We start from the raw sequence: 15,777 nt of genomic DNA on the forward strand, positions 1-15,777 counted from the left end.
CTCTTGCCTCCAGTCTTGTCCCAAGGAAGCACTGTAATTTAATCCATTTTATCAAGGGCAATAAAAAGTATCCTAAGTGCAATTCTTAGGACATTCTTCTAATTATCAGAACTGACCCTTTCCTGAAACCTCCTATGCACATTATCGGTGAGGTGGAATCCTGGATATCGAGTCTAAAGGAGCTGGAGAAGCACAAAACTGGATATGCAGCAGCAAGGCTCCTTTGTCCATTCAGAGCATCCAGAACTGATTTAATATAAAAACTAAATTTCCACTTGCTTTTTTTCTTACCAAAGAGAAAGATTCAGAAAGGCGGGAGGATAGAGGCTCCCAGAGCTGGGAGAGGGCAGAGATGTGGGAGAGGGTGGAAGGTGCATGATCAAAGCCTATGTTTTGAAATCACTTACTTCTCCATTAGTTTGATTAATGGTGCCAGCCGTGCAGACAGACAGAAGCAAGGGGCTTGAAAAATGATGCAATTACTGCTTTTTGAATAGAGGGCTGAACAAAGCCTGTTTGAATGGAGGATCTGCAGGAGATTCTACAGGGCACTGACTTCCACCTCTTTACCGTCTCTCTGCCACGCCACACACCCCGAAGCCCCAAGGCACCACTCCCACCCTTGCCATCTGAGGCATCTGCCATTAGGCTTAATGACATGCCTCACTGGTCCTCCCTGAGCTGGGAGCATATTAGAATCTGTGATCAATAAGATTCTGCAGCTCCGTTTGATGTTTGTGTTGCATTCTGGGCAGAACTCAGATAATGCAAGTCCCTCAGAGCGCCTTTTATTCTTTTAATGGTTGTTTTGAGCAGCTTGTAACACACTGATGTCTGTGTTACTGTTGAGTTTCAGGCAAAAAGAAAAGAGAAGATGAAAATCTAGTTCTGATAGAAAAGTCATGATGCTATAACCTGCAAAAGGCTTCGAAATGACACCCCCTTTAGTTGAGTGAGAGAAAGAAAGAAAGAAAGAAAGAAAGAAAGAAAGAAAGAAAGAAAGAAGAAGAAAGAAAGAAGAAGAAAGAAAGAAAGAAAGAAAGTTTTTTTTGTAGATTTTTACAGAAATACTTTATTTTCAAAATACATACCCAGTTGAAAACACAGTACTGACAATAAAATAAATAGAATCAACAAAACAGTTACTCCACAAGGAGTTGTTCAATGTGTAATTGATTTGGAAGCGCCTTTTACAACATTAAAAAAAAAGTACAGTGGGTCTCGCACACTCACTGTACACACGGAATACAGTCTCTCGTCCGGAACAGAAATGGGCACTGGTCCGATACAGCAAGATCCATCCTACCCACTCTGTGTTTAATCCAGTGGCTTGCTGACTGGATGAAGAGGAGCTTGTCGGGGAAGTATATCCCCAGGTCAGGGCCCCTCATACCTTTAGTCTGTGTGAGGAAACTCTTGAGCATACTTGGGGGGTACAAATCATCCCTCTCACTGTACACCACCATGTTTGACAGTTTACTGCCGTCAGACGTGTACTCGTGGTTACTGGTATCTGTGGCAGTGGCTGCATCCTCCAGCCGCCCAGCTTTTTTGTCTCCACTGTCCTTGTGGGAGCAGGCCGCCAGAAGTGAGGGCCGCTGCCCTCACTTCTACCTGCACCTCCCTCACGCAGCTCACCTGTGCTCACTCCTCCCTCACCAACCTCGCCAGCCATTTTTCCTGGCACCCCACGCTCACCTGTCACCTGCCCCACTTCACCTACCGCTGTACACTGTTCACCTGTTTGACCCATGTTTCCCATCTCTCCTGCCTCACCCAGTTCACTTATTTCACCCATTCCATCACCAGTCTCACCCAGCATGCACAACACTTCAGTTGCCACCCCAGTTAAATCAATTACCTCCCCCGCCTCACCACTCTCACCAGTCACCTCCACCACCATCTCCACATTCTCCCTCTCTCCACTCACCTCAGTCTCACGCACACACTCACTCCGGCTCCCTCCGCCTTCGACTCCATTTGCGCTCCGTCCAGAACAGCGGGGGCCCCCTCCGCACTGCACCACCGACGCCTCAGCGCCAGAGCGGGGTCGGACGCGGCGGCACCGGTGGCAGAGTCAGACAAGCCCAGATGTCCCTCTTCACCACAGTTGAAACACATAAGGGCAGAGGAGGTTGCAAACAAAATGTAATCAAAGTCGTCCACATGGACGACAAAACAATAGTTGACCTCCTCCGCCCTGTTGTTCAGAACCATGTGGACCTGTCTACGGTGAGACACCACGTGTCTCAACAGCGGTGATTTACAGCCCGACAATAATTTTCTGATGGGGGACACCAGTTTCCCATGTCGGGACAGTTCTCTTGCCAGGAACTTGTTGCTGACGAACGGCAGCACTTTGGACAAAGTAATCCTTGCTGCCGGCTGCATCAGCAGAGTCACCTGGACGAACTGGTTAAGCTGGCGTTGGCCACCATGCGTGCGGCCGCCCCACAAAACAACACACGCACTTGCTAAACTAATAAATAAATACGAAACACACAATAAATCAAACTACATTCAGAAACATTCACACTCACACAGAAAAGGACAGAAATAGGAAAATTTGTTTTTTCACAATCTCTTGCTCTCTCTTCCGCTCACACTCCTTCCACCACCAGCAGGAAGAAAGAAAGAAAGAAAGGTGATCAGTTTGAAATAAAATTGCACATGATAGAGATGTGTTTATTTATCCTTCTTTGCTCAGTTGGCCTTATTCTGATACATCACTTGGCTGTTTACCTGGTGACCTCTGATCTGATTTCATTTTCAGCCTGCTCAGAGGGCAGTGTTGAACAGATCACTAGAATGGGGTCGTGACTGAAAGTGACAATGAAAATAAAAATGGAAGGATTTTTATTTAAAAAAGAAAAATGAGTGCCAGAGAAATTAAAACTGCATTTTCCTTTTCTAATATGGGTCTTTTTGACGTCAAGACTGTTGGCGCGAGGATATAAACGAGGAGCTCTAAATTACGCTCTAATTAAAGCTGATAACAGGATCAAGTGTTGGCCCAATAAATCAAACATGGCAGAGTGTGAAATCCAGGCTGAAACTGTAGCTGGTGTGCACATTTACACATCAGCTTTTATGCTGATTCGCTGGGAATTTACATCAAGCTCAGGTAAGGTCTGCCATTCCGAGCTCCCAAATCATCAACTAGACAGGAGTGAAATTAGAGCGTTCACAGACTTCCATAGGTTGGTGGGAGCAGCTCTCAGAGCAGCAGGCTTTTGTGTGAGATGTTAATGAGCTACTGGAAAATTGATCACTTCACTCATTGATTTGGGATCTATAATAACTGTGTGCTGAGGTGATGAGTCAGTATTCCTCAATATTTCAAGAGTTATAGCCTGAAAATCTATAAGACTTAACTTCATGTGTAAGGGTGAGTGTTTGAAGCCTGAAACAGTCAGTGGAAATATCAATACAATGGTGACACAATAAGAAGGTCATGCACGACTGAGAGAAAATATCAAACCCCTGAAAAGGTTCTTGTGAGGATCCCTACAGGAACAGTGTCATTGTATTCTATTTTGGTTATTGTGGACTTTATATTTCTTCAGTGTTAATCTGTATTCTCAGTAGAGTAAAACAAGACACCAAGTGCACAGCACCACTTGACTTTTCGATGAAAAAACATGAGCCAGACACACAAATATCAGCTGCGACGAGGCTGCTTCCCTCTGCTCTACTGACCCCACTGGGTGGACACCGGCCAGGTCAAGGCCCATTTCAACCAGCACACAGCTGAACTGAACTGTGCTGCTCATCAGAAAGTGAGGAAGGTCCACAGCAGGGGCCTGAGTTCTGAGCTACACCAGAACCCTGTGTGCAAGGTTGTGCTTGCTGACCTTCTCTCCTGTTGAATCCGAGAAAGACCAGAGTTTAATAGTCCAATGAGAAGGTCAGAATTTTTTTACGCCACACTTTTTTACAACTTCCGACATATACCGTATTTTCACGACTATAAGGCACAACTAAAACACTGATATTTTCTCAAAAATCGACGGTGCGTCTTATAATATGGTGCGCCTTGTGTGTGGACTGAGTTCCAAAATCTGCTGTGCGCCTTTGGTGGGTGCACTATGGTAAACGCTCAGCCAATCGATTAGCGGCACACCTACGCGTAAGGATCCCCTAAAATGGCGCCGGTCAAGCGAGACACATATGAGGCTTACTTTAAACTGCAGGCCATCGAATATGCAGCTGAAAATGGCAATCGAGCAATCTTAGTGTTTTCGCTTTATGAGGCGGCGGCATCTCTCCATACGCGCAAGGACAACTGTTGCGCCGCGGTTGCCAGCGGATTACCAGGAGAGGGTGGCCATCTTCCGCACCTACTGGCGCGACAAGATAACTGAGCCCAGCCACATCTATGAGGCAGCGGCGGGCAAGTTATGCCACCATATGCGGGTGGATTGTAGACGCATGGGCTATGATACCGTCTGCATGTATTATAAGAGCTTTCACAAAATCAACGCCGAACCAGAACCGGTCGGTGAGTCCGATTCAGATGATTAAGAAGAGGAATTCGGGATGTTGGACATTGAAATAGTGCAGCTGTTTAATTCAGATACTTTGATGGTTTTGTGGCGGAAGAATGAATATTTTGTTCAATAAATGTGTCGAAATTCACTGTTTTACTTCCGTTGACATTTTTTACTGTATGTTTCAGCATGTGCCTAGTAATACGGTGGCGCCTTATGTATGTTTTAAATACAGAAATAGCACCCATAACTGAGACTGCGTCTTTTAATACAGTGCGCCTTATGGTCGTGAAAATACGGTATAAGCACAGAAATTCACATTAATGTCTAATAGCAGGGAAAATGTTAGAGATGACATTTTATGAACTAAAAGTCAAATGTCAACTGTTCTGCAAATTCGTTGGCTGATCTTCAACAACATAACTTAAGATCACAGAAGAAACTGAAATGGGAACCTTGAAAATCTTTAATTCACAGAAATATAACGTGTCCATCCCATCTTCTGGTCACAATTCTGTATTTTAACAATGAAGAAACCTCAGAACCCCCTCCTTTCTTTAATTTTGTGTTTTTTTAAATAAAAGTGCAGTGTGATTTATTAAACTGATGTCCCACAGCCAATAATAATAATAGAATATCTGATGATAAAGGTTTCCTTTCATTGCCAACAGATATGACAGCTTTTATCACCTTAAATAATTTGCTTGCTAGTCTGAGAATATGGTCATCCTCTCATTTCTGGAGGTGACTCGCACAAGAGAAGATGGAACAATGTCGGTCAAAACTCAGGAAATGAAATCAGAAGTGACAGAAGACTGCAAACCTGGGCAGAACTGATTTTGCTTCCACTGGGGCTGAGCTTTAATTGAACATTTCCCCAGAGATTTGGGAATTGGCGAGGCTGTGTGGGTACCTGCACACTACATCTTTTTCAAGTGGTTGGCTTTGCAATTACCGTTACAACTCTTACTGTACTTTGTGGTTGCCACTTGGGAGCTGAGCAATAATCCTAGGCCCACAGCAACCATTTCACTGAGAACTTTCCTACAATATTACAGGATTTTTGATATAATTGCATCTCATATTATGCTGCAGGGAAACATCTATACAGACTAATACAGCTATTAAAATGTACAGACAACTAAGTGTTTTTGTCTGTTCCTACAGAGGAGAACTGCTCACCTGAACATAAATAATTATCACACATGGATGAGCTGGCCTCTGTCGGCACTGCTGCCAGAACAAAACCCCAACACTCTGCAGAAGGTCACCAGATAAATGAGCCAGTCTTCACTGGTCCCAGTTTATGAGATTAGCTGTTACACCCCTCCCCCTCACAAAAAGGTGTAAAATTGCCCAAGAGGCTCACTGTTTCAATAACGGGAAGCACGACGCATAATCACAAACATCAATCAAGGTTTATCAGCCGGTGTCACGGCTGGTTCGGGCGCTGCCCTGGAGTGTGTCAGCTGAAGCTGAGCTGATCCAGGAGCAGTTGTGAGCAGCCATGCAGCTTTTTACTTCGTCATTATCTAACCATTAGTTTTACTTCCTCCTTTTTCCTAAGTAAAAAAAAATGTTCTGCAAGTCATCTACACCCCCCCATAGTAAAAGCCCCTTTACCACGTTTGACAAAGTCTCACTACTTTGATTAATGTGACAGGGTAAACTGTCACCTCAAATGCGACACACTTTTAATCCCCTGGCTTTACTTATGGAAAGGCAAATTATTTCTGAAAATCTCTTTAACTTCAGCAGATGATTCATACTAGTGAAAGTAATAACAATCCATCAAGTAAAGGCTTGTCAACGCTTTCAGATTTCATATCAGAGTTTGGATACACAAGTGTTTTCCTTGATTAATATTCGTTTTGCTCCTTGAATATGAGCGTTTTCCCAGAAGAAGAACCATGAATGGATTTTTCTTTTCTATAATCCAGGAAATTCTGGCTAAATACAAAAACTGCAACATGACATTTCCATTATGCCCCCACTAATATTCAGGCCTGTTACTGTGCTGTTCTTATTATAGTTATTATATTACAATACAGGCATAAAGACAGTTGCCGGTGCAAAGATATATAATGTGTCTGCAAGCGATCGGAGAGCTAACGTGGAGATAATGTCGGTATTATTTCACAAACGAGACCTGAGCAAAACAGTGTAATAAGAGACAGGACAAAAGAAGATGAGGTTATACTGTAGGTGTGGGAAAAAAGCAAGGGTAGTAAGATAAAGTGCCTGTGTAGATAGAAACATGAAACCATTAGTGATGGGGGAAACAGGATGAAGAAAAGAGAAGACTGTCCCATAATGGGGACAACAGGAGAAAGAAAGACGAAGAGACAGAAGAGGAGGGAACAGAGGGCAGAGGAGGATGAGACGCAGGACAATGATGGATCGTTTTCTGGCAAGCTCAATTTGTCACGCTGTTATTGGGAGGAAAATGGAATAGAGGAACAGCAAGGAGGGTCAGAGGGAGACGACGGCGGTCCAGAGGCGGCAGTGCGAAGCCAAAAGGGAGAAGACGGCGAGCAAGATAAACTTCACAGACCTTTTTGGCCTTTGACAGATAATAACTGGGGGGTAAAGTCTCCCCCCCAGTGCAGTGGCTGTGCATCATGATGTGATCGGGAGGAGGTGGCGTTAACCTGATCAAGGTTTCTGTTCGACGTTAAAACAATCAGGGGGTTCCTATTTGGGGTGGCCTGGACGGTCCCACTGAGCCCTGGTCACAGAGAGCTCTTCTTTATATACATTGGGTGTGATTTCCTGGATAAAGGAGCAAAGGGAGCTTTATTCATCACAGACGTAGAGTAGAAGGATCTGGATGCAGCTGTCAGATCCATTTCCAGGTGTCTGAAGTGCCAGTTTATGGCCGTTGTGTTCTCTCAGTTACTTCTTCAGCCTTGTTTTTGGCCACTTCAGTGTTCGGCTCAGAGTTCTTTGATCATCAAAACGCCTGTAATTTCCCACATAGTCCCCAGTTGGGTTTTACCACATAAACGTGGTTTGAAGCTGGCTTTTAAATCATTGATTTTGCTGACAGCTGTTCTGTCAGTGTACGTAATCTGGAAGAATTTCCAACCTAATTCAAACGAATATGCCAAAAATAGAGGATTGAAGTGTTATATGGAGCCGAAATATCTAATACGCTAATCTCAAAACTGCCCTTTATTCTAAACTTTAACTGCAAATAAAAATCTTGCTGCTTTGTTTGTGGCCTCTGTAAACTCTGACGTCAGGAGTTGTTCATTTGCCTTCCAGATGATACTCTGGGTTCCTTCATTAGCAGCGTTGGGTGAGAAAATAACTGGTGGTGGGGAGGAAACTTTGGGTGATCGATTGTAGCTGTGTATGTTTTTTTTGGCATTCTTTTGTTCTTCTATGTGGAGGCAAATTATGCGTTTGGTGCCAACACCAACCAATATCATTGTCTTTGCGTCACATTAATCAGCATGGTGCCAGAACACGACTGTAAGACGATCAGGAAAACTGTCCTCATGCTCCATTTATTACCAGAGTCCAAAACTCAGTTTATTTTTCAGCCTCTTTGCAGAAAAAAACTTCTGCTCCAGTGACCTTAAGGCCCCTAAACAACCACTGTGAACCCACTTGATGCTCTGCTGTTAACAGTAGATGCTTTTTAGCACCGAAGCAGAAATAGCTGCAAATTACAACCTTGGACAAATGAAAACATTAGCTCAAGGCTGCAGGTCTGCTCCAGGGTCGTGATGTGCCCACCTCCATAATCCTTTATCGGGCTCACATACTTGAATGAACACTGCAACAGTTTATTCCTGGGTTGTATCACAGACCAAATCTTCAGTCGTTTTATTAAGCTATGGAGAACAAGAGCACATTCCAACCACAAAAAAGGACCGTAGTCAAATTTCCTCCATTTCCTAAAATGTGTGGCTCAGCAAGAGCTTCTTTCAATATTTAAGCTTCGGCATCTCTGACTTCAGGGATCCTGATGAAAGGACAAATCAGGTATTTCTTTCATAGTGAACTGAATCCTGCCCTGTCGATTCAATCAACCAATAAATGTGTCTTTATCGGCCATCATGGCGTCCCTCAGTGCCTAATTCTTGGACTAATTTTATTTGGAATATGAGCCTGCAGGTACATAATGGCACCCAGTATCAGAAACCTTTTCTCTACAACAGTGAACAACAAGGTAGGAGAGATCCATCAGGTCAAAATGTGTGTAAATCAACCAAGAAATAGTTCTAGAAATAGCTGGCTCCAATTGTTTGCACAGATTCCAAATTAAAAAACTTTATCAATTTAACTTTGCCATCTCACCCTGGATCAAACCTGATGGAATCGACTAGGGTTACAAGGCAAAAGTTGCACAGTCAGAGCTGTTAAAGAAGAGGATTATATCTGCACCATTTCACCAGATCATGGCGGAAAATCTTCATACTGTTTGTCCAGCATTGTGCACTTTTACTTCGGTAAAGAAATGTGAGGGACAAAAATATGTAATAACATGAAGGTTTACTGTCAGGAGATATGTTGATTTTTCTGACTGATTGTAGGCAAAGTGCATGTTATTCTCACGTGCATATCTGTTTATGTGTGTGTGTGTTGTGTGTGTTTGTGTGTGTGTGTGTTGTGTGTGTGTGTGTTTGTGTGTGTGTGTTTGTGTGTTCTGTTTCAATGAGCTGTCATATCAAAGGCAATGAATTTCCTCAGCAGGAAGAGCCATCATTGCTCCTTCTGTACAAACCAGCGTGTAATAGGTTGTCAGCTCGAGCCGCATTTAAATCAAAGTCTACAAGTGTTTCTGACAATAAGACGGATGATTCTCTGGCATCACAACACCATCCCTGACAAGAGCAGATGTGCTTGTTATGCCCCATACTCAGATGTCTCATGAGTTCATTTTAATCAGCTGGTCATGGAATCAAATTATGACGGACAAATCTGTTGATGAAACAGTAAAAATACACAGCTCTTATCCCACAAGCTCCAGTCTCCAGGCTGAGACGTGTTCCTGCTCTCTGATCCCAGACAACCCGTCATAGAGGTGCTGTGTTATTCTGTAGGAGGTCCGTCGCGCTTCCCTTTACCTTCTATTTATTGACCTTTCCTCTTTCCCTCCACTACCACTCCCTCTATCTGCTGGTCCTCCTATTTTTACCTTCCTCCCACCTTTTTCTTTCATCAGAGTCCGGCAGTGGCACTTGTCACGTCAGTCGCTCACTGTACCTGCTGCACAGACGGCAAACCTCGCCCAACCAGGCCGCTCCATCCATCAGCTGTGCCTGCAGTATGTTGCGCCAGAGGACGCCACCTGTTCTGCTTCCCTTCACATCAAGCTTCAGCACATCAAGTCCCACAAGTGGAGAGAGGATTAGAACACAAGAGAAACACTGGGAAGCTCCCTGGTAGCAAACAGTTTTATTTCCAAAGTCCCCACTATAAACACTTGCACTAGACAAATGCATAACGAGCATCTTGTGATTAAAAATGTAGGTTTAATGAGAAGAAATGTGGCTGTTGAAAGTTTAAAATGTGACTTTGTGGCTCCTTTGAAGGGCTTGCGTGACTTAAGGGAAGTTCTCCTCTCATGAAGGGGCAGAAAGTAGCTGGGTGTCAAGAACGAGGCGGCGCTGAAGCTGACAGAAGATGCTGCATCTCATCATGGTCAATATGAACGAGAAATGAGATGGCAACTGTCTGGACGGGGAGGAAAGTAATGCCCAGAAGATTCTGAAGAATACGCAGACCCTGTCATACATGTACATCCGGGTTAGCGGCTAGCTTAGTACATTAGTGTTTTCTGCACACATTCAACACAATTTAACAACACCATGTGATTCAGCTTATTCCATCCATCCATCCATCCATCCATCCATCCATCCATCCATCCATCATCCATCCATCCATCCATCCATCCATCCATCCATCCATCCATTGATTTGTCTACCCATCCATCCATCCATCCATCCATCCATCCATCCATCCATCCATCCATCCATTTTGTTTTGTTTTTCTTATTTTGCATCTCTCAAATGTTCGCTTTGGTCCTTTTTGTTGATACATGCAGTAATATGCACTTTTCTCATATAGGACAATAAACAAGAATGTCACTTCTGATAAATGTTTTAAATGAATGTTAATCAGCTTCTCTCACCATGGCAACCCTTTTTTTCCTATGCTGCAGCTATTCCTGAAGCCTGAATTCTCAACGGCATCATCATCATCAATTATTCTGCTTTCTTATTAGCATATTCACACGATACCCTCCCAATATGGGTAGTATTTATGAGGCTTTGATTCTCTACCAATAATTTATTTATATATTCACAGAAGCACATGAATGATCTGCCAAATGCAACACTCCCTGGGATGCTTCATGATAACTATACGAGGAACAGTATATAACTCACAGGAATATAACCCAAAAGATTACGAGTGTGCGTCAGGGCAGTATAACTCAGCACAAGCAGGGGCCTGAGAGGGTCACTCCCTCTTCCTTGGCTCCAAAGGGCAAAATATTTACTGAAACATCCATCTTAGCCCAATCTTGACTTTTTCACCTGACTGTAGAATCTCTGCTAGCCTTTCAGACAGCTTCATCTGGAGCCAGTGAAATGGAAATCTTTGGCTATAGTGGACTAGATAACAGTCATGACTCCCTAAACAGGCTAAGTTTTTCATTTCCAGCGACATTAAGACTGTGAGAAATACACTGTGAAAGTACTGTAATGAGCACTGAGCTGACAGCAGGTCAGACATTATTCTCATTCTATAACCAGAATCAAGCAGTCAAGCAGACTAGTTATGCTGATTCTTGTGTAGTTTTTCTGCTTCTCTCCCCCCACCTCCCTTCTGTATTCATTGACAGGTATCGCCGCCTTCGGAGCTGCATGATGACCTCCGGCCCCGCTGACCCGCTGTATAAATAGTGTATTTATGTATGTGTTTCTGTGCTCTGTGCTCTGTGCCCGTACTCTCCTCTCCTCTCCTCTCCTCTCCTCTCCTCTCTCTCCTCTCCTCTCCTCCTCTCCTCTCCTCCTCTCCTCTCCTCCTCTCCTCTCCTCTCCTCCTCTCCTCTCCTCTCCTCTCCCTCTCCCTCTCCTCTCCTCTCCTCTCTCTCTACCCAGCCAGCCATCAGCAGGAGGGTCCCCCCTACATGAGCCTGGTCCTGCTCAAGGTTTCTTCCTGTTAAAGGGGAGTTTTTCCTTGCCACTGTTGCTTGTCTGGGGTCAGGCCCTGAAATTCTGGAAAGCGCCTTGAAACAATTTTGATTGTAAAAGACGCTATATAAATAAAAATTGATTATTTGATTTGAGAATCAAGCTTGAGTCTTCTGCATGCAGCGTAGTTGGTTCAGTAACACACCCAGAAGTAAATACTGGATTCATACACAATGGCTGGTGCCGGAACCAACTGAGCATCATAAATGGATTTGCTGCAGATGAATTTGCCTTCTGGCTGGAATAAAATGGATGCAGCACATTAGAACAAGAAAAGTCAGAAGCCTCTGCACACTCATCAACTCACATCTGCCAGGCTTTCAATTTAAACAATTTATTAATGAATACATTAACCCTGGAAACCAGTGTGGTTTTTTACTTGTTTGCCTATGAGCAGCTACACTCTTGAAAATAGCTGCTAAAACAGAATCCTGGCCCACGCCAGTGTTTCCCTTTTCACCCCAGAAAGGATATGGATATGGTACACATACTGTATATGTGTGCTATATGCCCATGCAGAATGTGCATGAGCCAGCCTGGTGGTGACCTCATCTAATTTCAGACTTTATCAGTTGCCATGGTTATAAATCCTCAGTGTTGCCGTACCTGGTGGATGAAAACCTGCGCGCCTCGAGGGCTCATGAGCAACACGGCCCTTCGTAGAGTGTCGCGGTACCGGTTGAGCTCCTCTGTGCGCATGGTGTTGAAGAGGTCATTGAAGACTCTGCTCACGTTGCGGTCCACCCTCTGGAGCGACACATCAAGACCCAGCCTGGACACCTGGTCCATGAAGGTCTGCAGACCACGGATATCTGAAGAGAGGAGGGGAAAAGTGTCATAAAAGAAGAACAGGAACAGAGAAGAGCACAGGGAACCACAACCTGAGACGTCACTTCCGGACCACACAGGCCTTCAGCACCCTGAGACTGAAATCTGCCGATGCTTTACTGCGCAGCAGTTGGGCAGAGGAACGGTGCGACGGAGGTGTGAGCGAAGGTGTTGGTTGGTCCAAGACTGAGTCAGACTCATTAAACTCAGGGTGGAAGAAGATCTTGAAGATGGCGGTGAATGTGAAAGTTGTGAAAATTCCTATAAATTCACTAGTTTGTGTAAAGTTAAACATGATCTGGTCCGCGAAGGAGAACTAGAGGAACATCCACAACAGTGTAAAGACACAGTTCTTTGTCTTCTACTGTTCTGTGTGCTAGTAATTATCCACAGGGAATTGGAGGAACATAATTTAAGAAACAGTTTTTATAGCAGGAAGAGCTGAGAGAAAGCTAGCAAGCACGACTTCGACTTTCTGAACCAGGAGCAGGATTTTCCTCATGACAGTCATAGATTGCTACAGTAAAGAGGATTAACACTGGATTAAGTCAGGATTTTTGTTTACTCCTCTAAAACATCTGAAAGCTTTCTTTTCATTAGTCTGAACTGTACTCTCCTTGAATTCTGCCGCCACCTACCAGATTTGACTCAATGTGCATGTGCGACTTCAGGACAGACAGAGCGAGAGAGAGAGAAATGAGTTTCCTTCCTACTCCAGTTGTAACTAAGCAGAGGCTGCATCTCCCATCGCAGAGGCGAAGTGATGAGCCTATTGTGATCAAAAGGCTGAGTTTTTACTGAGCTGTCAAGCTGTGCTTCAACTGCAGAACCAAATCATAAAAAAGACTGAGAAATGACTAATCCAGAAGACTGAATTTATTGAAAAACCAAATGACTTATTGAAAACTTTCACTGATAATTTCATTTCAACAGCATCATGATCCCAACCCCACCCCCCAAAGTGCATCCAGCATCAAATAATGTCCATTAATATGGAACAATAGATGGAAACGCAGGAACATGTTTACTTCCATTATCATTAAACACTCATTTTTTTGTGTCTTCACAGTGTTTGACGTGTGAAGACATAAACAACTTCCTGTCACACAACTTCACCAGTTCAGTGAATTTCATGTCGCTTGGGAGCAGTTTTAACACACTGGCAAATAAAGAAAGATGTAAGTCAGGTGTGATTGATGATTCTCATAAAAGAGAGATCAGGTTTGTTGCAGGAGGATGAAAAACATGAGGTGGTGTATGGGGTAGTTCTGTAGCTTTCAAGACAAGAGTGAATGAGATGTTCAATGACTGGAATGATTGGAAAATAAAAGTAACTCGGGCAGCATCAAACCCTCTAGATTTCCTCTTCTTCTTTGGCTGTGATGAAACACAGAGTTGTTTGTCTTCTTATTAATTGATTCATTAGATGACCCAGGTTGACCTTTGGATTTGTGGTCCCCATAATCGTAGAACGCTTTCTCATTCAGTTAATCATTCTTCTTCTACTTTATCATTCATTAAACAATTTTATTCCAGCTAATTTCTACGTTTATCATTTGCATCATCTGCATCATTTGGGCTGGCAGCTGTCCACTGTGAACATTTTGGCCTTGATGGCACATAAATTCAGATAAAACAAAGCCAGTTATAGGATGTGAGTCTCTGTGTCGTGTTTGATTCTCTTCATGGTCTCAGCAGGGAGATGGTGTGTGTGTGTGCGTGTGTGTTCGTGTGTGGTGGTAACAACTCATGTAATACATTTTCTGCATTTGGAACAACCTCTGACTCTGGTTCAAATGCGCATTAATCAGTCTGGCACCTAATCTCATCCTAATGCTCTGCTCAAACGGAGAGGCCGTCATCAGGACGGCTGCAGAGACAGATGTGGTTCCTTCACTGTCATTAGCAGGTGGATGCTAACTCAGACACCCCTGAGGAGTCCCTCCGAAAAGAATCAACCCTTCAGATTCCCTAAGTGGCTCCTTTGTGCTTCTTTGTTGATAGAATAATAGGATGAAATATTTTATGGTGGCTTTCATTTGCACTCAGAGCTAAATCTGCATCTAAAGCAGAATCACAATCATATTAAACATTCAGCAGGCTCCATCTTTACCTTCTACTTTACTCTCATAGTTTTGTTTTTAGAATGCTGTTATATAGCCACCCATATCATGGTCTGCTGCCTAGATCTAATGTTATATTTACTTTGCAGATAAAAAATGGTAACTGTTCATACTCATGAAAGAACACGAAACCCACTCACACACTCTGAATACAATTAAGTGGTAAAAATGTATTCCATGACATTCCATGACAAATGGAATCAGAAGAGGAGCACTTCTTTACATAACGTGGCTTTTGTGATACTGATGCAGCAGATGAGAGGAGCTATTTTCTGGGGACCCTTCAATAACTCAGCTACAAGTCTGACAGCAAAGTCAACAGTTTAACTTTAATAAAACACAAAGATGGCTGCCTTCCGAGCAGAGCGGGTGTGGGTCCACCCGTGCAAACACAGGATGATTAAAGATATGTGAGAGCTTTGAATAAAGTTGTCAAGATGAATGGGATAGAATAGAGATGCTAAATAATGACTTTGTGCAGCTGTTTATGTTCAGTGCTACTGCCAGTGTAGTAAGGCGTTCATATCTCTTCTCATATCTGCTTTTCATGCACCATCAGCAAACTGATGGCACAGCACAGTCCACCACATCTGCTCATCCATCACACAACATTAACTCTTTTATGTTAGATGACAGAAATGACCCACGTGCAGCCGTGTTTCTGAGGAACATCTGCATGAATGCTCTTTTCCTCTGACAGTCTGCATTTCTGGAGCGCAGCATTTAAATATCAGAGGAGTGATCTTCCCCATCTGAAAACCCCTTAGATTACTATCCTGGATCATGCGGCACACACAGGGTTTGCCACACCAGCTGGAGCTACGCACTGCTGATCGTAGATCACAACTGTGAGTTGTTAGAGTCACATTCAGTTAATCTAATTATCGCTGAGGGAAACGTGACACGTGCTTGCTAGTGCTGACAAGATTCTACATTCCAAATCATTACTCTAATTTCGATTTAACGACAAACGTCTTTCTCTGTGTTTTCATCTTCTACATTTATGGAGGGAATATTCTGCCATCCTAATCTTGTGTAGAATGTCCTCCACTCTCACGTTGTTTAACTGTTTATTGCGGACATTAGTCCATAATTGCCATGCGGGGCTTTAACTTTTGTCCTGAT

General features: G+C 43.5%; 1 protein-coding gene across 2 annotated transcripts in view; it reads right to left on the minus strand.

The window, feature by feature from the left end:
- Positions 1-15,777, minus strand: part of grid1a (glutamate receptor, ionotropic, delta 1a) — a 135,669-nt gene that overhangs the window by 40,435 nt on the left and 79,457 nt on the right. For both annotated transcript variants that reach the window (XM_057047145.1, XM_057047146.1), the window contains exon 4: positions 12,308-12,513. In XM_057047145.1, coding sequence (XP_056903125.1) covers positions 12,308-12,513 — 206 coding nt within the window. The remainder of the gene's footprint in view (positions 1-12,307; positions 12,514-15,777) is intronic.

This window comes from Takifugu flavidus, chromosome 11, assembly GCF_003711565.1.
Source record: "Takifugu flavidus isolate HTHZ2018 chromosome 11, ASM371156v2, whole genome shotgun sequence".
NCBI classification, from domain to species: domain Eukaryota; kingdom Metazoa; phylum Chordata; class Actinopteri; order Tetraodontiformes; family Tetraodontidae; genus Takifugu; species Takifugu flavidus.